The following is a 24022-nucleotide window of genomic DNA, read 5'->3' on the forward strand; positions in this document are numbered from 1 at the left end:
CGTGCTTGCACACCTGCTGCACCTCCATAAAGCCTCTCTCGCTCTCTCTCTCTCCTGCACACAGAGTTTGTGAGGAGGAGCGACGAAGAGTAGGAGGATGCACGGCGGGAAGGGCGAGCTGCTGAGCATCATCTCGTGCAGTGAACTCGGGCCAAACTGCACGGAGAACCTGGCGCTGTCAACAGGATCCACGTGGAGGGGTAACGGCTCGGCTGTGGATGCGTACCGGCTCGAGGAGCACCAGCTTCCCGCCTCGGCGGTTCCAACGGTGAGCAACCGAACTCCATTGTAAAAAATAACAATTTGATATTAACACGCCTTTTGTTACACATTTTCTGTATGTATTACATTTTAAAATCTTGATAAGTCACTGAGAGACGTGCTTCTATTGTTCGAATACATGTGTTTCACAAAGCAATGAAAACAATGTTGAATTTGTCTCATTTAGGGTCTCCCCGAGTTTTTGCATCCTAACTCCCTGTGGTTGTGGCACCACTCGGTGTAATAAAATAACTACAATTATTTATTTTTTTCTCAAGTAAAGCTTTTATGGTATTTTTAAAATAACGCCGAATTGAGTAATCAGTGATATTGAATGGGAGTATTCTGATTTCATTTTCAAAAGAGTACCTAATATTCCAACAAGTGAATTCATATTAAAAACCATGTAGTTTGTTGAGCTTTTCAACAATCCAATGATATTTTCTCTGATGTTTAGCTTTAAGTTGGCCAACATGTAGGCTTACATCACAGGACAGATACCATGGTCACATGTTAGCATCGACAACATCATGAGGTCACTGGCTTCTTATTGATCAGGTGAAATGAAAGTTGAATGACCATAAAACAAGGGTTCATATCACCATGAAAACACCACACATAAATATATGAGGATATTTTGTCGTATATGTTTATAATTAACTTGATATCTATATGCCATTATTTAAATATCACAGTTGTCGTCAATACTGGCATCATACAAGTCCTTATTTTAGGACATGCAATGGCAAATTGAGATAATGAACTCGTCACGTCATTCTAAGCCTTCTCTGCTGCTTTATATACAAATGTAAACTATTATAATTCTACATGCACCTTTAATGACACTTAAGGTCACCTTCACCTAAAATCAAGAAATAAAACACGCAATTAACAACCAATCAAGTCAATAACAATGCATACCAAAACAAGAGAGGCCCTAATCAACATCGATTAACAAAATGTCGTCAAATAAGAGCAAAAACTTCTGATGGTCATTTTCCATTTTCTTTTAATGTCACATGTCAGTGTGAAATGAATGCAACTTCACTCCTCTCAGGGCTTCATTTGGCTCATCAGACAAACTGTTTGTGCTGCCTGGCTTCATGTAAACACTTTACACCCAGCTGCACAAGAAAATAAACACATCTCAGACTTGGATTCCTGGGGAAGCGATAAACTTTGTCTATTTGTGTCTGTAGATGTCTCCAAAATTCCCTAAGAGTGAGCTAGGACATACGGGGTGTTACCTTTGCTAATAATAAGCAATGATTAAGAACTTCTTAATTAAGAGAAAATATAAGATGAATGCTACAGGAGGCCCAGTGTGTGGTGTCATATAAGAGACGTTGAAATGTCCCCCCTTATCGCTCTGCTTCACCTCGGAGCTGCAGAGATTTCCGGCTTCACAGTTTTAATTGATTTTTTTTACTGAACACACCTGCAACTAGTGGAGGACTGATAAACCGAGCATCATGTTATATGTGCGTGTACATGGCGCTGCTTTAAACACTAGCCCTGGGCAAGTAAACACTGTGTACGGCGAAGTGGAAGGCCCTTAAGTGAAGTTCTCTAATTTATGTTCTGCCTCCAACAAAAATGATCCTTCGGCCGGTTTACCTACAGAAAGCCAAAACATTATGTAAAGTAGGCCTCTTTTGTGGTGTTTCATTTTGAACATAACAGAGGTTAGCTGTTAGCTGCTAGCATTATGGTTAAGGGTATAACTTATGCAGCACGAGAGAATTCAAGTGTTCAAAACTTCTGAAATAGAAAACAAGACAATTCACTAAAGAGAGAAGATACAAAACAACATCGGAAACACAGAAGATTCAACATGAGATGCAAAAGTACATTGTAAGCTGTTAGCTCTATGTTGTTAGCCGTTAGCTGTTAGCAGCATGCAGCACAGGCTAAATGACAGCGCTAACGGCTAATGCTAACAGAGGTTTCATTGACTAACATTACTGTGGATTTATGGTCTATTCATTAAAAATATGTTTGTGACAAACTAGATGTGTTCAAATGTAGTCTCTGATCTGAAAATGGCCAACTTCAGTTTATTTTAGACAATATTTTACATCGGACACATTTGATAGATCACTGAACTTCCCCACGAGTGAATATATGGCTGTAAATAACACAAAAGAACAGGATTTGAAAAATAAAAAATGTGCTAAACATAAAGATAAATAGAATTGACTTTGGGACAGTACAAATCGGGTTTCTGGACATCAATTATCCCATGCTCTTGTGTTATTTCACAGCTATGTGTTGTAGAGCAAACACATATTGATGTCTGAACGTTCACCCATGCAGCTGCAAATGTTGTGTTATCGATCACACATCGTGTTTCTGTGAAAATGTTCCTGCTGCAGGCCAAGTTCATGCCAACTTTCCACTGACTCTCTGTGACGCTGGGTACTATTAAAAAGACAGACACAGGAAACATTATCAACTCTTATGCAGATATTAATCCGGCAGGAACCAGAGAAGGCTTTGTTTATTTCCTTTTCCTGCGACTTTAAGCTTGTACTTACTCAGTTCATTTTCTTAAGTAACTTTGCAGGATTATGATTATTAATACAGCATGTAATAAACATAAGCAGAGGACACTACAGTGGAAAGACAAGTAAATGAAAAATGGTTAACATACATAAATAAAACAGGGCATCATGTGTAAAAAAAATAAATAAGAAAACAAACTTGGTTAAAAAAGATAGAACAGCCTTATAAAATGACCTTGCATCACCCTATCACCAGTTTTCCTGCAAAATGTGACATGCGACATGCGAAGAAGCTACATTAGCGTTGGAAGCTAGTTAGCATGTCAAGCTGTTTCCTGTCACATCAATAAAGTAGGTTAATGTGACACCTTAACGTCACAGGGAAACATCGCTGGCATTTCCATGACATTTCACAGCCGTGTCTCTCTTTTTTCCTTCTGTAAGGGAACATGGAAATGGTTGAAAGAGGGTGACCTCCAATTATAAAGATGTCATATTTTTAAATGTCGTTATTACCTTGAAATATGATGCGTTAGTTTCAAAATAAAAGCCCTGACGTTTTGTTGGTTTGAATCAGGATTCAAACAACATTTTGTAGAGACATCAATCAATTCTTAATCACTTTTGGAAATAAATGACAAACATATTGAGTGTATTGTTGAGTTTGGGAGGCTGAAAGATCACAGGAAGAACAATAAAACCTTATAAGGTAAAAAGGGAAAGAAAACAGAAAGCAGGGATAAAAAGATCCAGTGATAGCAGGAAATATGTGCAGCTCATATGCTCATATATAACATATTACACACACACACACACACACACACACACACACACACACACACACACACACACACACACACACACACACACACACACACACACACACGGATAGGAAGATTAGATGATTCCTCGGAGTGGAGGCTGCGGGCTGGATTTACAGTCAGACGATCTGAACTTTAACTCTTGAGCAATTCTAAAGAACTGTGCAAACTGTTTATTGTCTGACAGACACTGCAGGCAGAAACAACATAACAAGTCTTTCTTTAATATTATTTGAAAGACCACATCCAAAATCCACATTTAGGTGTGTAATTGAATAACTTGCACCATAGATCTTTCCTAAATTCACCCAAAGTTAACATTACATAATGCTTCATTTGCATATTAAAACATAACATTCCAGAAACTTTGTCAGAGTAAAAAATACGTTTCTTGAAGTCAGTAATGAACTGCAGATTTCAGGGTGATATTAGTTATTCGTTTTTAATTATTGATATGACCTTAACAGGCTGTCTCTCAAAATGAGTTTTTTCTCTCTCAGCACGAAACTCCAGCAGCACTGACACCAGACTTCCAGTTTCATTCTTGTGTATACTCAGAATCTTTTACTAGAGGGCTTTGTTCACAGATCCTTCACCTGGATCCTGATTTAAAAGAGCATTTTATTAGAAAAAACATGCAGAAAATAGATTTTTTTATGGCTGTTGACAGTCATTTCTGATTTATGGAATGATGCTATGTTACCCAGCTGTAATCCACACACACACAGATATTTTTGTTAAATGGGTTTATTGTCTGGTTCACAAAAGTGCGGTTTTAAGTATAAACGTCAAGATCAAAACACAATTGAAGCGACACACACATGCACACCTTTGACATCGCTGTTTTGGATAATGTTACAGTGACCTCCATGGTGCTCCTTTTTGAAAATGGATCAAAATCTACCTTTTAAACATTTAGCAAACACGTTAGCTCTGTTGTTAACGCGACAATACCTTAGCAAAGCTCCTTTTGAATAGCATTAAAACGAGTGTTGAGGTAATTCAGAGAATATCTGTCAGGGTCTAATAATAGCAAAGCTTCACTTTTCATCCTCCAGGCTGTTTGGTTTCCTGCTGTGTGAGGACTGTTACGGCACCAGCACTAATACAGTAACGTAATCTTGTTTGACATGTGGACAACATGAATTCAATGTATTTCCGAGGCTCAGTGAATGCGTCCTCTGCTGCAGGAGCTCTGAGTAAATAAAATGTCTCTGCAAACATCACGGAAAAACCAGGGGAAACTCAGCAGGATGAATTGAATCTGGTTTTTGGTGCAGTGAAATGGACCTTGAAAAACCATTGATTTGTATCGAGTAAATCCAAATGATAGATCCAATGTACAGTATGGCCATCCAAAGTTTGATTTCTGTATGTCGTGTTATTTGTAGTCCATATTTGTGTGCTGTAACAACACTTTTAAATTGATAAATCTCACAATTGCTAGTTTTAAACACAAGCTGAGTTATTTCTTTAGTAGAAGTCTAAAAAATATTTTAAAAATACCCGTATTTTATGGCAAATTAATTTCCATTATGGATATAATCCTTTAGGATTGTTTTGTGGTGCTGATGACCCAAAACGTGGATGAATTACATACTTAAAATAGATTTCTGTGGGTTAAAATTATGAATAATAAGACCTCCTTACACAGGTTGTTTTCACTGAACTAAAATTGCAAAACTTGTATTAAAATAAATAAATAAGATATGTTAAAAAACAAAGATAGTGTAACATTACACATCATAGTGATATAAATTAATATTAGTTAATATTAGTCAAAAAACAATAAATGTGCACGTCATGCTATAGTTCAAATAAAGCTTCTTCTCCTGGTGTTTTAATAAAGTATCTGGAGATGTTTCCACACACACGAGATGTGAATGGTGGCTCTGCAGCAGTTTAGTCAGATGTGGCATAAGAAGCTTTCAAGGCTAAGTTATGAAAAGTGAACACACACACACACACACACACACACACACACACACACACACACACACACACACACACACACACACACACACACACACACACACACACACACACACACACACATACACATACATATTTGTATGCATTGATAGCAGCCATCGTTGCCTCACCTTTTGAGTAATAGGTGCAACAAATGACCACTTTTTCAACATTTTACAGATTATTTCTGGACCAGTTGATTAACTGGTGTTCAAACTGATATGAATTGGTGTTTAACTGGTGATAAACAGGTGTTAAACGTTTAATTAAACCTGTTGGAACCACACACACACACACACACACACACACACACACACACACACACACACACACACACACACACACACACACACACACACACACACACACACATACAAAGACACAAAAGGTCACACTAAGAAACACACACACAAAAAAACAGAAAACCCTCACAAAGACAAACACAGACACTCATACTCACAGACTGCAAAAAGACACATCATTTTACAGAAAAGAAATGGCAACACGAAGAGGATTTAATGCTGGTTTTTATCCACTACAGTTGTGTGATTATTAGGGGTTGATTGTTGGAGAAAGCAGAGAGGGGAAAACCATAGACTTCTGCAGAAGACTTCTACAGAGAGTGCCAGTGGAGGCTTAGACGGTAAAAACAATGTACAAAAGTGGATGTGAATCATCCTTATCAGCCTTCACTATTTTCCTAAAACAGTTGTTTCAGTAATTCACATGCATAGTGAGTTAGAAGTATAAGGTAACATAGAATGGAAATACTCTCATCATCCATATACCTAATGAATAAATCCTCCAATCTGTGTTAGTTCTGAGGTGAGAGAGCTAAGCTTTTGTGACTTTCCGATGACATTATGAGCAGGAGGTCTCTGGAATTAGTTTGACAGTATTGAAGAAAAAAAGGCTGGGATAATACAGGTGAAACTTTAATTACATCCAGAGGGATTCAGACTGTAATCACAGTGAGGGAGTAATGTGGTTCAGCTGCATATGGAAAAGGTGTCACTGTGTTACATAATTAAAGTAGTAATGTATTCCTGTACGCCGATTCAATTTATATCCAGCTGCTCTGTTTAAATAAAGGTGACTTCACACATTATTCAGATAGTATTCACACCTTTCAGAGCTGCGTTTACTTTTTGATTAGATATAACTTTATGGTAATTTGCAGATACAAGCCAATAAAATGCAGTTAGCATCTACTGTAAGTGATGTACTAATGTATTATAAATTATAGAAATGGATGAATATTTAATAATCACACATACGGAATATGCTCATTCCAACACAACATGGGACGGAAAAGGTCCGTAATGAGAAGAAACGACCTTCCAGTGAAGCTGCGGTTAATTTGCATTTTCTCATTAGTCTCTAATTACCTCGTGTTCTCTACCTGCTGAGTGTGCAGAAATCCTGCACTCCTATCAGAGCTTTAGAATCGGAGGATGAAACCCTCTTTATTAGTCACATACATGCACACAGCAGAGCACACACAGTGAAATTGGTCCTCTGCATTTAACCCATCCTAGTACTAGGAGCAGTGGGCAGCTATCGTGCAGCGCCCGGGGAGCAATGGGGAGGGGGGGATTGAAGGTGTCCGGTGCCTTGCTCAAGGGCACCACAGCAGGGCCTAGGAGGTGAACTGGGACCTCTCCAAGTAGCAGTCCACTTTCCATATTTTCAAGTCTGTTCGGGGACTTGAACCGGCGACCCTACGATTCCCAGTCCAAGCCCCTACTGACTGAGCCACTGCTGGACAGCTTTGGAAACTTTAGGAGGATAGTCTATTTTTTGTGTGTATTTACATATATTTAACTTGATACAGACACCAAATGTTACATATATAATTTTGCATTTCACTAACCTCAGGCTTCAGAGGTTCGATGGGGACACAAAAAGTCATGGAAAAATTCAAAAATATTTAAGTATCTGGATTAAAACCATTGCTAAAGAAATAAAATAATTATACAGGTGCTTAAAGTCAGGTTATATTATATCATTATGTTTTTACATTATGCATTATGTGTATTTAAATAATGAAAGAGCACTTTGCTCTAATATTTTATATCATGCGTAGGAGAAAATTATATATACGCTTCGTGTAAAACATTTATTAGGTCACATTCATGTCTAAATTAAATTATATATGTTAATGTTTTCATTTTAATATACTGTCTCATTTAAGAACTCATTCAGCCACAGTTTTGCTGGAGCTTTTCAAAATAAAAGCCTGCTAGACAGACTTTTTGCTTAATGTCTAGTTAGTAATATATCTTGTTTGGTTGCAACTGCTTGAATTTTGTCTCAGATGGACGCTTGTGTTTGATCAAAAGTGAATTACACTCTGAAACTGTAGGGGTGCCAAATCACAAAAATATACACAATTCTACATGTATTTATTTTTAATATTTAGCCTTTATTTAACCAGGTGTCAGGGGGTTTAAGATCAGGCAGCAGCACAGTTACAGGGTTACACGTAAACTGTATGGTCACAATCAGGAACATCATTATAAAAGTGTCATCATGTCGCTTAAAGCCTGTAAATGTGACGGTGGAGGAAATCAAACCAAAAATGTCCTCACGGCTGCGAGGTCACAGGGTTGTTAACCTGTCAGAGTCTGTGATGGAGATCACATCCGTCAGGATTATTCTGGTGCTGAGGTTTCCCGCACTGCTGAACGTCCTTGACAGAAAACATCAGGTCAACACGGTCTCTAACAACACATAACGACATGTATTTACTCCGGCATTATGTGTGTCACTTAACAAAATGCATTGCTGGCACTTCCTTTACTGAAATGTAAACGCGCTTGTTGACGTTCGGGGATATAAAGTTGGCAACCTGTCACTGTTGTTGGAAACTCACCTGAAATATAAGTTTCATTGAGTTATTTTAAGAATGTGATCACATGACTCCTTCCGATATTATTGCAGATTTGCTGTAAACTAGCTAGCTAAAGTAGCTGAACTATAGTCATTTCAACTATACTGACAAAACACTTTGAATCGTTATAATCCCCCAACACCAACACGCTCCCGGTCCATCACCTCTTAGGGTCCCCGTTTCCGCTGTGTTTTGAGCTTCTTGCAGCGCTTTGTATTTAGATTGTTGCGTTAATGCATCACTTTTGGTCAATTCTGCTCATGTTTCGTCTAGTTGGTGAACATGTTTCTTCTTTTGAACGTGTTTTGGCACATTTGTGTTTTTTAATTTGCATCGTTTTTGAAGCTGCAGCGCGTTTCTCTGAATGCGGTCCTTGTAGTTTGCACCTGTCGGCCTATTCTACAAGCATAGCCTTTTCACATCATGATCATTGAAGAAACACACTCCTCAATGTCAGTTTCGGTAAACTCTTCAATCATTTTAGAAATATCTCTCAAAGATAATAGGAATAATGATGCAACAATGATCAATTCCTCAAGTAAAGTGAAAAGTACACTGAAAAAATGTAATCTGGTGTATTATGTCAACACATTGCATGTAACTGTATTTATTAGTTGAAATGATGTTAAGTTGAACCTAATATTTTGTATTTAAACTTAATTGTGTTGCTTTTAACTAACCTCATACAGTTATGTGAAATCTGTTGAAATAACACATTTAATTAAAGTCAACGTCTCAGTTTTTCAGTGCCTGTTAACTACAATTTTTGTCTAAGTAATCACAATTATTCTTTTTATCCAAATTGTGCAGCACTGTGTGAAGCCCCCCATGAATGCAGGGGGTAGAAATGTAAAAGGGCATCATGTTATAGCACTGGTTTCAAGCGGCTGTGATTTTAGAGGCAGCAGCGAGGAAACATCATGGATGTGAGGGTGGAGGCTCAGCTGGATCCTTAGTGACAGGCGGAGATAATGCTGACAGATTTCTGCGACCTTGCAGCAGAAACACTCGCTGCTGACGAGACGGAAAACATTCTGATAATAAGGAGACTGCGGGAACACTGTGATTACATGTAAATGTGTGTCGTGTTTTAATCAAATGTGACTTGATGTTTAGTCAGCAACATGCTGCATATTTTAAAATCCTCCTTCCATCCTTTTCTATCACATCAACTGGAAGTGTTGGATCCTTCATCAGATATAAGAGGAGAAAGTGATGTACTCTCACAGGAAGACACCCAAACTCTGTTTCTGGTGTTTTACAATAGCTGCAAAGATTAATTGCTAAGATCTTAACAAATATATTTCAGTTTCTATATCAAATTGCTCTATTTTTTGCTCCTGAAATGTAAATATTGGCTGGTTTCTTCACTCCTTTACGACAGTCTACTGAATATATTTGAGTTGTGGATAAAAACAGGACATTTTAGGATGTCATTTTTGGCTTTGGGAAGCAAAAACTTAAAGGGAATCTAAGGTTTCAGAGGTTAAATGCAGCTTTCAGATTAGTTTCTGACTGAACTTCCACATATTTACACTGATTTAAAGCGACTTTTACTTCAGGAGCTTATTCTTGCTGTCAGGCAGTGTGTGTGTTCTTGAGCAGGCATGGGTTTGCTTGTTTCTGTCACAACATATTTATCACTCCATCACTGTCACTGCGTCCTTTATCTTCTTCTTCATCTCCTTCTCCTCCTCCTTCAGTGCAGACTGTTTGTTTTATATTTTAACTGTAAGGTGTCATTGGGTGCCACTGCTTTGAAAGGCGAGGCATATTTATTTTATGTTAAATAAAGGTAGTATGTAGTAGGTTCGAATCCGGTCTGAGTCCCTTTGCCGTCGAGTCTTCCCCTCTGTCTCCCCGTTTCTGAACTGCACTATACTAAAGGCACTGGTTGCCCAACAAATAAATAAATACATAAAGGTAGCATCACTGCCGTGGAAAAGTACCCTGTTGCAAGTAAAGGTCCTGCTTTAAAAATGTAATTTAATGGGCTTTAGATAACCCAAAATCATCTACACGTGTGTACCTCACAACATCCATTTTCCAAAATATCTTAAGTGTTTTTCAAAATGTTTCTGTGTTTTTCAGAACATCTCTTGCCACCTGTCGAATTAAATATTTATATAAAAAGTTATCAAAGTGTCATGAAGGTATTAGCAAACATTCCCCACAGTGAGAAACCATCTCCTCCCTAATCACCAGCTCCCAGCCTTAATTCCTTTTGAAAGTATAATATCTCCACAGTCCTGCTCATCACTGTTTCTAATTAACTCTCAGATATCTTCGTACCATCTCCCTGTTTCCACGTTAACGGCATAAATTACAGCAGAAATATCTGAAACAGCCAATCAGAGCTGGAAGTCAATCAGAGCGGCTGGCTGTTTTCTCTCACTGAGAAGCACGGTGCTGATTTCGTGAAAATATGGAGAAGTGCTATGGACCCTGGTACTGGAATGTAGATTTACTTAACGGTAGAAACGGATACAACATTAATGTGATCTGTAGGACTGTTTATCAATTATAGGACATCATTAGATGTATGATTAATGTGTTGTGTGGAGGACCAAAACAAGTATACATGTAAACAAGGCCTTGAAACCGAAAAGTAATACTCCAAAATTGAGATCTGTACAACTGCAGCATCGTCACTTTTCTCACTTCCTGTTTTGTCCAGCAGGTGGCGATGGCGCACGAGGCACCGTACCCGTTCCCCACGGTGGACGTTCCCGACCACGCCCACTACACCATCGGCTCCGTCATCCTCGCGATCGGCATCACCGGCATGGTCGGAAACGTCCTTGTCATATACGCCTTCAGCAAGTAGGACTGCCACTTCCTGTGCCCAAATATGGTCGCATACTTCCTCTGAGCCTTACAATCAAGTTATGCAAATTAAAAACACTGGATTGATAATTATGATTATTTTGATGATAATAATGTTATTTGTTTTACAAAGTTCTGGTAAAATCTGGTATGTTCAATATTTTTTTTCTTTAAATTCTGAAACAAACAAACTTTATATTCAACTACAACATAGGACAACTACCTGCGCCCAAATATGGTCGGACACGATGAAAAGTCGAAATAGCAACCTTCTAAACATACAAAACCTCAATAAAACACATGCTTTTAATACTTAATTTAAATGCACATTTTTAATTGGGATACATAATATTAAATTGAATCTGGTATTACACATTCATGTTATTAAAACAGTAGAACTTTACATAAGATATGTTTTTTAAAGAAAAGACAACTAATTTTTTATACCTATTTCTTTTCAATCAGAGCAACAATTTCCAATGTTTTTTGAGATATTTTCTATATTGAACAGAAAACTTCAAGTTTAATTTGAAACTTTACTAAATGAGCCGTAATTTTAACAAAGAAAAGACAATAAAAGAATAAATATAGTAACAACATAATAGATTATAAACAGCTATATATAAATTAGTTTCCTTTCTGCTTTTGTGGAGGTTTAGCATCAACTACTTCTTTTGTGAATTTGCCCACAAGTCTGCAAAAATCTTTACTTCTTGTAGGCGTTGAAATAAGGGCAACAGATTGTGTGTGTTCGAGGTAAATAACCGCCCAGAGCTTCGGTGTGACTCCTGAAAGCCTCCTCTGTGTGATGACAGCTGTGATGGAGTTAGAGTTTTTCTTTTGAATCTGCATAAAGTTTAACCCCGACCTGAAGATTTGATCGACCACACGCTGTTTTCTCCTCCATCCTTTTCTGTGAAACTCAGACTTCTCCTGCTGCCCTTAACAAGACTTTCTATTGATCGCTGTTTATATTCAGACGTGGCGAGTGTTTATTGATTTTAAGCAGGAGCAACACAAGTGATTTTTTTCCATGCAGGCTCTTCATAACAAACAGCAACTTCCTGTTTTTTTTTTTAAAGGAGTGGGCTCTTATTCTGAAAATCCCTGCAGCTTTAACAATAGAAAACATAAAAAACTTAATTTATGAAACACTTGTAATAACTGTAGGTGAACCAGTAAGCTGAACAGTGTGTGAGCCGGGGTCCTGGCTTTCTGTCACTGCCCGCCAACTGCCAACGGCTAACGGCTTACAGCTAGAGCTTACAGCTAGCTGCTAACTGCTAACTGCTAGCTGCTAACTGCTAACTGCTAACTGCTAACTGCTAGCTGCTCCTCTCAAGGGTGCGACGTTTCATTCATGCCACATTACCTGCATTCTGTGGAAATGTCAGCCAGAAGATTCATTGTGTGTGTGTGTGTGTGTGTGTGTGTGTGTGTGTGTGTGTGTGTGTGTGTGTGTGTGTGTGTGTGTGTGTGTGTGTCAGGAGTCGCAGTCTGCGGACCCCTGCAAACATGTTCATCATTAACTTGGCGATCACCGACCTGCTGATGTGCGTCACTCAGGCACCCATCTTCTTCACCACCAGCATGCACAAGAGGTGGATTTTCGGAGAGAAAGGTACACACACACACACACACACACACACACACACACACACACACACACACACACACACACACACACACACACGGGTCAGGTCACACAGTTCATCAAAAAAGAAATGTCCTTTGTCTATTCCCGCCGATGGTACTTCTTCTACTTTATTTCTTAGCTTTTTCTTCACAAATAAAGGCATCAAACATTCAAGTTGTGCTGGAAAACGTCGTATAAAAACGTACACTTTAAGAGTATAGCAGAGGTTAATTAGTTGAGGATTGTATAACAATATCAGTCCAAAAACACAACGGAAAACGTTCTCCTTTGAACAAGTTCCACTCCCTTTGTTCTTACCTTTCACAACAAAAGCCCCACATAATGCGTAACCAGAGAAAATCCCAACAAAGCATTTTGCTTCAAATAGAGCAGTGTGGGAATGAGTCCTCAAACCCTGAAATGAGTCAGCATTTTAACACTTCCTGTTATCTTGTTTTTAACTTAGCAGCCTGAAATAATGTCTGAGGTTGCTGAAAGCTGAAGAGATTATAGCGCTTAGTGCTTCGACATAAAAGACGTCAGTAAATACCCCACTGGTAAATTTAAAAACATCACGCCCGGTATAAGCCTCCTTTAGCTTAGCGGTGGCATAAATAGATTAGTTCTTGAAAGATCAAAATGAGATTGGTTAGGTTTCCATTTGCATGCCGCTGGGCTTTAACAGATCTCAGAATGATGACATGACAGATGATGATGATGATGATGATGATGATGATGATCTTCATGTGTGTGTGTGTCTCCATGTGTGTGTCTTCAGGCTGCGAGCTGTATGCATTCTGCGGCGCTCTCTTCGGGATCTGCTCCATGATCACGCTGACGGTGATCGCCGTCGACCGATACTTTGTCATCACGCGACCTCTGACCTCCATCGGGGTGCTGTCGCGAAGACGAGCCTTCTTCATCCTCCTGGGTGCCTGGGCCTACTCACTGGCCTGGAGCCTGCCGCCTTTTTTCGGCTGGAGTGAGGACAACCACAGAAACAACCACACACACACACACACACACACACACACACACACACACACAAAATGTTTAATATTGTGGTGATTTTCTGTGTGTAGTTATTTTGTGTAGTTTTGTCGTATTTTATGTATTTTACGTCATTTTGTATCTCTTATTGTGTCTTTGTAAACTTTTTTAGTTTTGTTGTTTTCATTTTTTGTCCTTTTGTGTCTTGTAGTTTTGTTAAGGCCATTTTGTTTATTTCTCATCATTTTGTCATTCATTTAGTGACTCTATTAACTCATTTTGTGTGTCTTTGTAGTCTTTTTGTGGTCTTTTCCTGGTTGGTCCGTGTCTCTTTGAGTACCGTTTTGCAGGTGAAGGCCTCTGACATTTTATTAAACCATCCATGTTGAAGGTTTAATCGGCTGCACATAAATCTGCTCTGTTCTGCCTCAAAGATTTCTCTATCTCATCAAACTTATTGTTCACTTAGCCTCTAAATCCTATTTATTATCAGTTCAGTTCACAAACCTACACACACACACACACACACACACACCTGGTGCTCATTTTCATCATCAGACTCTGTCTCTATGTAAATTATAGTGTATGGATAGAGGAAATCTCCCACAAATCGTCCTCTGTGTGAGGAAATACTTTCCAGGTGTGGAAATGTTTAAGAGATGAGAATTCAAGTTTTTTACATGTTGAACATCAGATAATATCGGATTTACTTTCTTGTAATTGTTTTGACTTAAATGAGAATTATCTTCCATTCCCTGCTAATTCAAACTTTATCCCTCAGAGAATATTCTTGTTTTATTGTAAATATGTGAGTTTGTTCACGTAAATGTATTAGTTAAATCCAACAGAAGACCCAAGCTGTTTCTCAGAATTGTGTTGCTGAAATTTTTTCTCAGATTTGCACCCCACACTCCCTCAGCGCCATGATTATTATTCATAAAAAATTCAGGGAACATCATTTATGATATATAATATCAATGTTTTCCTGTAGAATCACCTCTGATATGTGAAAAACAACCAATTTTATTCCAAAAAATGTGTGACTTTAACTTGCTTTTCTTTTTTTTCTGGTATATTTACGACTATTTCAAGGAATATCCAAATTATTTCTTTAAAACTGAGACTATAATCTTGAAAAAATAAAATATTTCTCCTGAATACTAAATTTAAAGAAGCTTTATTGACAGTACAAATACATGTTTGATATCATACGAGGTAGAATCAGGTAAAGAATCTGACCATATATCTCTCTCTATCTGTTGTTGACCTTTAGGTGCGTATGTCCCTGAAGGTCTGCTGACGTCCTGCACCTGGGACTACATGACCTTCACGCCGTCGGTGCGAGCCTACACCATGCTGCTCTTCATCTTCGTCTTCTTCCTGCCACTCTTCATCATCATCTACTGCTACTTCTTCATCTTCCGCGCCATTCGCAACACCAACCAGTGAGTCTGTCTTTGAGGCTTAAAATAACTTCACTGGATAACCAGTAATATCTTGTAGTTTTTTTTGTCTGGATTTTTTGTAAATAATTGTGTGTGTGTGTGTGTGTGTGTCTGTGCGTGCGTGCGTGCATGTGTCAGGGCTGTGGGGAAGGTGGCTGGCAGCATCCACAGTCACAGCAGCACTCGGGGCTCGATGAAGAAGTTCCAGCGTCTGCAGAACGAGTGGAAGATGGCGAAGATCGCTCTGATCATCATCCTGATGTACGTCGTGTCCTGGTCCCCCTACTCCGCTGCCGCTCTCACCGCCTTCGCAGGGTACACACACCCACACACACACTCACACACACAAAAAGTGTTTCATAGATAACGTTTTTTATGTTTTCTATTGTTAACACTGCAGGGATTTTGGAGGAGCCACAATTCATTCTTAAGTGACTTGTTTATACTATTTGATGCCATCCTACTGATGCTAAAGCAGGTCATTTGTTTACAGTTCCTGAATTCAGGAGCATGTTATGAGTCTTGCATGTACATATGTATGAGTTTAATCTGAAGATAAGAATAGGACATTGATCTAAATGCATGTACCAGAAATAAACTTTACTTGGATCTTATTATTATTTCCTGCTGCAGGTACGCAGACATGTTGACTCCCTACATGAACTCTGTGCCCGCCGTCATCGCCAAGGCCTCTGCTATCCACAACCCCATCATCTACGCCATCACACACCCCAAATACAGGTAACACACACACACATGCGCACACACACACACACACACACACACAGTCAACAATAATTCCTTACAGGTCAAAAGGCTCTTTGAAGGTGATCATGTAGTTTCCACTAATTCAAAGAAAAGGAAATACATGAAAGTTTAATCTGTTTCTTGATCGGACGTTTCTGTTGACCTGCCTGCTAACATGCTGCATTGATCCGCTCCAACACCTCAGAACAACCGCTGCTCAATTAACTTGAATGTTAACTGGACTGGAGACAATTACACACACACACACACACACACACACACACACACACACACACACACACACACACACACACACACACACACACACACACACACACACACACACACACACACACACATACACACAGTGAGAGTTTAAAGCTGCAGGCTGGAAAGAAAACCGCTTATATAATTGTAGTCCACCAGTTCTCATTCATCGAATATTAACTGTAGTTGGCTGCTTTTTCGTATGAAGGATAAATCTGAAGGCCATGACAGATTCAAACACTAAGGGGCTGCTAATGACCTCTATTCATTATTTTATAAATGACATATTTGCAAATATTTGACACAGCTATTGACACTCGAGAACAAAAACATGCTAAATGATCAGAACAATATTCATTCAAAATGATATTAAAACAGTCCTACTTGTCTCCTGCACTTAAACAAAGGTCACGACATTGAAATAAATAGAGACTTTTTATCATGATATTCATATAAGTCCTATAAAAGGTTGGTAGTTGCCCAGTGTGGAATGACATTGCTGCATTGATTTGTAGTTAATATTTTTAATACAGATGTGATAGTGAATTACAGCTATCATTGTCATCATATCATATCAACCAAATAAACATGTGTCATCTTTAAAGAAAACCATCTTTTTCTTCTTGCTCTGTGCAGGATAGCGTTAGCCAAGTACATCCCGTTTCTCGGCATGCTGCTCTGCGTTCATCCTCGCGACCTCCGCTCCGCCAGCAGCAGCTTCGTGTCGACGCGCCGCTCCACCGTCACCAGCCAGACCTCCGACATCAGCAGCCACACGAGGCAGCAGAGCTACCGGACGACCCGCCTCTCCTCCGCCTCCGACAGCGAATCGGTGAGCTGTGATCCACATGAGCCGTGACGTCATAGCATTAGTAGAGTTTCCAACATAGAGCTGCAGGAATGAGTCCTAAAACCAAAAAAATTAGTCAGCATTTTAGCATTTCCTTCTCCATTGCTTGGAACTCAATGTGCTTTTTGAATTTCTCATCTGTGGTAACCTTCTAGGACGTAACATTTGTCAGGCTATACCCCATTAGTGAATTTAAAAAAGGTGTGTGTCTAGACTTCCGGATTAGCTGCCTTTAGCTTACCTTTAGGTATCGTGAAGCTGGATGTAGTTCATTAGTAGCCTACTGTTAGCTTTCTTCTTCTGTAAATCGCATTCACGCTTTTTTTCCTGCAGGGTCTGACAGACATCGAGGCCGATGGGTCCAGTATGGGGTCGCGACCCGCCAGCCGCCAGGTCTCCTGTGACATTAGCAGAGACACCGCCGAGCTCCCCGACTTCAAACCCTCCGCCAGCTTCAAGTCCAAGATTAAGAACCACGACTCGGGCATCTTCGAAAAGGTAATCGCCTCTTACATACCTTCAAAACAGTTCGATGGTTTTTACTATGATTTGACAAGAGACATTTACTTTTTAGCAGCATGAACACTGTCTTGATATTGAAGTACTTAACCTGTCATGCTAATTTGTTGCTGACTAGAATGTTTCGATGTGATAGGATGTTAGTTGGTGAAATGCACCCAGGGCGTTGTAGTTGACTCGAAAAGCAGCAGTAAAATCTCCATATTTGAGGGTCTGGAAACAGCATTTTCTGGCATGTCTGCATGATCAAAGTACTGGATAGTCAATGATCAAAATAGTTGGCAAATATTTTTCTCCCAATTGCAACTCTTATTGATATTTGACTGGGGCAGAACTAAACATTTGAACTTGTCTAATGAGATCAAATTTGCACATTGAAGCTTTAGTTCTGGTCGACCTTCAGACAGATTACACAACAGGACGTTTGAAGACCTTTTCCAGAAATCTCTTCATGTAGATTAATACTGTTACTCTCAGTGTTAGTGGGTCACCTGAGGGGGTTTCTGGGTCGCTACCAGGGGTCAGTTTGTGTCTGAAAGCAGAACATCATCTTTCATAACACTGGCGTTCAGGTTAATCCACTGCTCTGTTAGTTTATGCTTTCTAATCAGCTTGATGTGCTTTTTCATCTCTCACAGAAAATCCCTTTGAACTTAATCATGGACTGAAATCTGTATTTTTCTTTTCAAATTCGGGAAATTGATTAGAGTTTGATGCATTTTCCTGATAAATGTGATCAAATGTAATTAAGGGATATAAGAGCCTTAGGGTGTCAAAGAAGGCTCTCCATTATCAGAACAATAATAATAATATGTTTTTCTTTTCTTACAGACGTCCTGTGATGCTGATATTTCTATAGCAGGAGTCAGTGAACGCAGCAGCATCCCAAATGTGAGTCTGAATAATTAATCGGTACAAACACAAGCGATAATTTAATATGTAAAATATATATATTTTAATTAAAACATATTTTTCTCAATATATAAAAACACAGAAATGAATGAATAAATAAATGTGAAAATATTGTTTAATATTTTCTATATATTTGTTCAACTTAATTATTCTATTATTATATATAAACGTGTTTTTTCAATAAAACCTAACTGTATTTTTCTGTCTAATAGACGGAAGTGGCGGAGGTACACGTGAGGAGAGGCACGATTGGTCGAATCCCGAGCATCGTCATCACCTCGGAGACCAGCCCCTTCCTTCCCATTGGACGAAACGGCTCCTGCAATGGCCGAGCAAAGACAGCCAATCACAGCAACACAGGGGAGGGGCCTGGGTAGAGAAACAAAACAATAGAAAGTCAAGAAAGTTTCTCTCATTCTTTTGAGTAAGAAATGTCATCTTATTTTTGTTTTACTGGCACCAATGGGCTTACATACTTTCCAAACCAAAGGTAGCCCGTTATTACCAATGAAATGACAAGGTTGAATGCTATCACTTCAATAGCAATTAACACATTGTATTAGCTTATCAAAACCTTATCTTTGACCTGTTTTTAAGTCATAACAACAGAAAAGAAAAGACTTTTAGATCTTATAAAATGGACCAGTACAAAATACAGCCAGTTATTGTAAGAGAAATCAAAATCTACCCCCTCAAATGCTTTAATTAGTTTGTTCAGCCTTGATACAAAAGGCCCTGCACACTCACACCGGTGTTCTTAGTCCTTTGTACTAATCAAAGTCTCCACACAGTCTTAAGAAAGAGGTATAACCACCTGTGTTTCTGTATTGGACTTTTAATAAGGACAATCTTTTAAGTTCTGAAGCCAAACTTTTTTTTACTTAAGGTTTAACCTAAAGAAAACCATGTTTCTGCTCCTAGATAATGTTTGTAATTTTCTCTCCGGGGTGAACCCCCTGAGCCCTTTACCAAAAGTTTTCTTGGGTTTCAGGAGAAGTTATAAATATGAGATGATTATAAAACTGTGGCTTCCTGTGTCTGTTTTAGTCGTCTGCTTTTTTATTTATTTATGTTTGTGTCCAGCTCATTCCTCTGTGACAGGTTCGTTTTTCAATAAGTAAATATAGATACTTGCAATTGACCATTCATAAAAAAAACAACCTAATGCTCATTTCAGAACAAAAGAGCCTGGAACATTTGACTTACAAAACATTTTGGGAAAACCATCATTTTTAAATGATCATTCTTCACTTGGAGCTGGGCTAGCAGTTTCACCTGCTTCCAGTAATTGTGCTAAGCTAGGCTAACCACCTCCTGGACTTTACCCTGTACTGCGCTCCTGATTTTACACGTTGGATGGTATTTCGATGCTAACTTTTCCAAAATGTGTTTTAAATGTATTTATCTTTATTCTTTCTGTCTCTTTTTGAATAATTAAAGTGTATATTTTGCTGCGAGGCAGTTTAGTGGAATGTGATTGTGATGACGTTGATGTTGTTTAAAGGGACATTATTGTTGATTGTAAAGCAGCTGTTGAAAAGCTGACTTGTTGGACTGAGTGAAGTAATCTGTTCATTGCCCTATAGTAGATTTGAATGTTTCTATAAAAATGATGCAGCTATGACACATTTTCTGCTCCAGTTTTTATAAAATTCAGTTAATTAAACCGAACCACTAGCCAAGTGGCGCCAAGCTAAATAATGTGCTAACTTCTTCTGGGCTCATAGCAAACCCGAGGTCATTTAATGTTACGTTTAGTTCAACTGAAACAAACTTTTATAAGCTGTTAAGCCAAACAAAATGGTTAAACGGCTAAATGAAGTTGGTATCTGCATTAATGTGTTTGAAGTGCTGTTAAACTATATTGGTAACTAACCAGAATCGAGCAGGATACAAATTGAAACAAACTGTGTAATATGCTAAATTATTCCATGGCTAGCTAACCCTAATTACGATAATTTAGCTCCTAAACTATTATCTAAACTTCACCAAAGCTGTTCAAGCTGAGTAACAGAAAAATTAGCCAACATATAAGGGGAACTTTTAAACTGATAAAGGAAGATGTGGCTAGCAGCTAAATTGAGAGGCTAGCTAATGTTTGTGTTACCATGATGCAGGTGTAAAACTGGACTGTTACCAAATACAATATACATGTCTAAATGAATGTATACTCTAAAAATGTAGCTGCTGTAAATCAAACCATTTTCTAAACAACCCAAACTGTTGCTCCGTTGAACTGAACCGTAAGAGTAAGCTAACATGCTAGCTAACTTTTATCATCATGTTTTAGGAGCTAAACCAATCTGTTAAGAAACATCAACAAAAAATTGTCCACGTGAGCTGACATTTAGCTGAACTAAAACAAACTTTATAAGCTGCTTAACTTTACAGTCAGACTAATCAAGACAATTTAGCCGCTAAAGCTAACTATAACCTAACCTGACTCTAAGTGCTAGCTACTAAGATTAGCCTGAAAGAACACTTGATGTTTTGACAGCTTTGCATCGTATATGGAGTTTGAAATAGTTGTTATATTTACTCCCAGGCCTCTAAATGTTTAACCATCCTTTCTAAGGCCTGCCGGAACACAAACCTGTACTGTATTGGTGTAACTTACAAATCATTCCACCTCGTATCATAACGCAACAATTAAACCAGCAGCAGTAGCTATGGAGTAAATGTTGAATAGACAGTATTTCAAATGCAGGTGTTTGTTATATATTAGTTTTGTGTTTTAAAGTTCATGTTCTGAAAGATTGTTTGATAAAGGAAAGAGGGTTTTATTGTAGTTTTGTAACTCTTGTCTACTTCAGTGTTGATCTTGTTTATTTTTATAAATAAATATCTACTCACAGTATTAATGTGGACTCTTTTACTATAACTATAAAAGCTATTACATTCAGTATGAAGTATACATTTCACGCCCTTTTTGAACAGCAAATTATACACTATTATTTTATACATATTACACTAAAATATAACTTCATTAATGCAATGTGAAAAGCAAAAAGAATATTTAAGAACATAGAGGAATAAATGAATGAAAATAGATTGATGACATTATATAAAGGGATCATTCTATTGTCATATTGAATATACAGTATATAAGTGTAAACGTTTATATTTTGTAAAATGTCCTTATATTTTTATTATTATTTTATGTTTTTCAAATAAATACTTGTTTATGGCACTAAAAAGTCAAAAGTTTCTTTGTTTTTACCCTTAAACTTCTATTTATTACTCTGATATTAATTTAAAAGAGTTGTTACTAAGTGCTTCTGATCATTATGAGCTGAGAGATGCTTTACCTTAAAAATCAAACTCACTGCACCACCTACAGTCCATTTGATATTTTCCACATTATGTTAAAACCATACAAATAAACCTTCATTAATCCAGAGGAATTCAGGAGCAGCAATAAGACTGAAACACAGGACAGGACCGATCCGAGTTCATAATGAGAATATAAATAATTATAATATGTAAGTAACAATATAAACAAAAACAATAGTCATAGGCAAACTAAACACACAAACAATCTGAAACCAAGGGAAGGATTTTAAGTGATGCTTTTATAAACGTTTTTCAATGTTTACAAGTATGAATGAGCCTTCTACCGAAACTATTTATTCCAATATCATTATAAGCTTTTTTTTTAAAAGAGTAGAAAAATAAATAGTTTTTTTAACTTGGATTTATTTCAGTTTCTCACTCCTGCCTCTTTAAATAAAAACCCCGGTAATTAAGCTCCACTGTTCACACCCCCTCCCCCCCTTCTCCCCCTGGCCTCCATCCTGCTCTCTGCCCGGGCCGGGGCACCTGATCCCGGATAACCTCAGTCTTTCCCCCGCTCGGTGTGGGACTTTTCCCGGAGCTAACAGAGGACCAACACCGGCAGGTAAGTGTCTCACCTTTTCAAGATGTCCCCCACCTGTTTGTGTACACTCTCTAATCCCTTCTTCATCTGCTGCACCGGCAACCAGCTGCACCGCCTGGCCGTCTCTCAGCTCCCTCTGCCCGGGGAACACAGGCAACTTTCCCCCGCTGCAGCTCCTGCAGTTTCTCAGTTTTCAGGCCTGAAATAATGAGGTTAAAGTTGATTTAAAAATGACTTAAAATCGGGTTGTTTTGCTGTCAGGGGGCGCTGAGTTCTGTGCACGGAGCGGCGCTGCTGGGCGGAGGCAGCAGCAACAGGTGGGCGGTGACACCTGGGATACAAAGGTGAGCACAACCAGGGAAGAGGAGGAAGGACTCAGATTACTTTAACACCACAGAATAGAAAATACTCTGCAAGTATAAATCCTGCCTTCTGCAAAATCTTACAAAAAGTATTTTTTATCAAGATACTCTATTATATAAACACACTTTTAGATTCATAGAAATGTCTAAAAGAACCATTGACAGAAATGGGAAAGATTGTCTTTGCCTATCACACACACACACACACACACACACACACACACACACACACACACACACACACACACACACACACACACACACACACACACACAGACTGAACTGACCTTTAATTGAACAAGTCTCTCTATTAAGAAGCCGTTTAAAATGACAAACTATTCACACATGCTCTGAGGTTAGTCATGTGTCGTTAATGCAGAGAGATACACGCACACACACACACATACACACACACACACACACACACACACACACACACACACACACACACACACACACACACACACACACACACACACACACACACACACACACTCTCTCGCTCTCTCTCTCTCTCTCTCTCTCTCTCTCTTTTTAACACCCTCCTCATGTGGCTGTGAATAACTCGCATCGTGCCATCCAGTTGACTCAGTCTGATCTATAAATTTAAATCTACAAATGTCATGAACTGAAAACAATATTAGGTTGCACCGATGTTTTACATCTCTGTTTAAATATAATACACCAACACATAATAATTATAAGTGAAATTATGACTGTTGTAAAACTCAATTGTGTTTGAGGGTGTATTGGCATGTTTGTCCCGGGGAAAGCTCTGCATCAGATTCCTCTCTGTGACAAAGCGTCTAAAGTTAGCCACTGATATAACAAGCCGAGCCAAGAGCAGCCTGTCAGTCTGTGCTGAGGGTCTCAGTGAACACAGCAGCCTGTCAGTCTCAGCGCAGGGGCAGAGTGCCCTCCGAAGACACTGCTCTTTTATTGAAAAAATTGAAGTTAAAGTGAATACAAAAGTAATAAATCAAATATAATAATAAAAAATCTGTGGTTATAATATTGTACTCCTTCACTATGGTATGATTGTCTTTATAAGCGAAGCAAACCTTTTTTTAAATTGTGCAGTAGTTGTTTTAAAGTTTTGGAAACACTAGGTAAAACATTTTTAGTAATATCAATATTATTA

The 24022-nt window shown here is 38.5% G+C and overlaps 2 protein-coding genes and 1 long non-coding RNA gene across 6 annotated transcripts in view; 2 read left to right on the forward strand and 1 right to left on the reverse strand.

The window, feature by feature from the left end:
- The first annotated feature begins 151 nt into the window (after positions 1–151).
- LOC134858732 (melanopsin-A-like) lies at positions 152–21555 on the forward strand. Of its 3 annotated transcripts, none has more exons than XM_063874800.1 (11): positions 152–268; positions 11131–11273; positions 12764–12897; positions 13691–13894; positions 15176–15347; positions 15486–15662; positions 15981–16088; positions 16998–17193; positions 17545–17709; positions 18562–18621; positions 18855–21555. In XM_063874800.1, the coding sequence occupies exons 2-11, from the start codon at positions 11137–11139 to the stop codon at positions 19017–19019; spliced, it is 1518 nt and encodes a 505-aa protein (XP_063730870.1). In that variant the 5' UTR covers positions 152–268; positions 11131–11136; the 3' UTR covers positions 19020–21555. The 3 variants fall into 3 exon arrangements, with proteins under 3 accessions (XP_063730870.1, XP_063730871.1, XP_063730873.1); XM_063874801.1 differs by having other exon boundaries at positions 154–268; positions 11128–11273; XM_063874803.1 differs by lacking the exons at positions 152–268; positions 11131–11273 and adding an exon at positions 12429–12620.
- On the reverse strand, positions 16962–22819 carry LOC134858734 (uncharacterized). 2 transcript variants are annotated; one of them, XR_010164994.1, is made up of 4 exons: positions 22554–22819; positions 18920–19011; positions 17453–17728; positions 16962–17268 (listed from the first exon to the last, which is right to left on the reverse strand). It is a non-coding gene; the product is annotated as an uncharacterized LOC134858734 (long non-coding RNA). The 2 variants fall into 2 exon arrangements; XR_010164993.1 differs by having other exon boundaries at positions 18835–19011.
- LOC134858731 (LIM domain-binding protein 3-like) overlaps positions 22439–24022 on the forward strand; it is a 29475-nt gene continuing 27891 nt past the window's right edge. Inside the window, exon 1 of the mRNA XM_063874798.1 lies at positions 22439–22540. The gene's annotated coding sequence lies outside the window, so the exon portion shown is untranslated. The remainder of the gene's footprint in view (positions 22541–24022) is intronic.

Source organism: Eleginops maclovinus, chromosome 22 (genome assembly GCF_036324505.1).
Source record: "Eleginops maclovinus isolate JMC-PN-2008 ecotype Puerto Natales chromosome 22, JC_Emac_rtc_rv5, whole genome shotgun sequence".
NCBI lineage: Eukaryota > Metazoa > Chordata > Actinopteri > Perciformes > Eleginopidae > Eleginops > Eleginops maclovinus.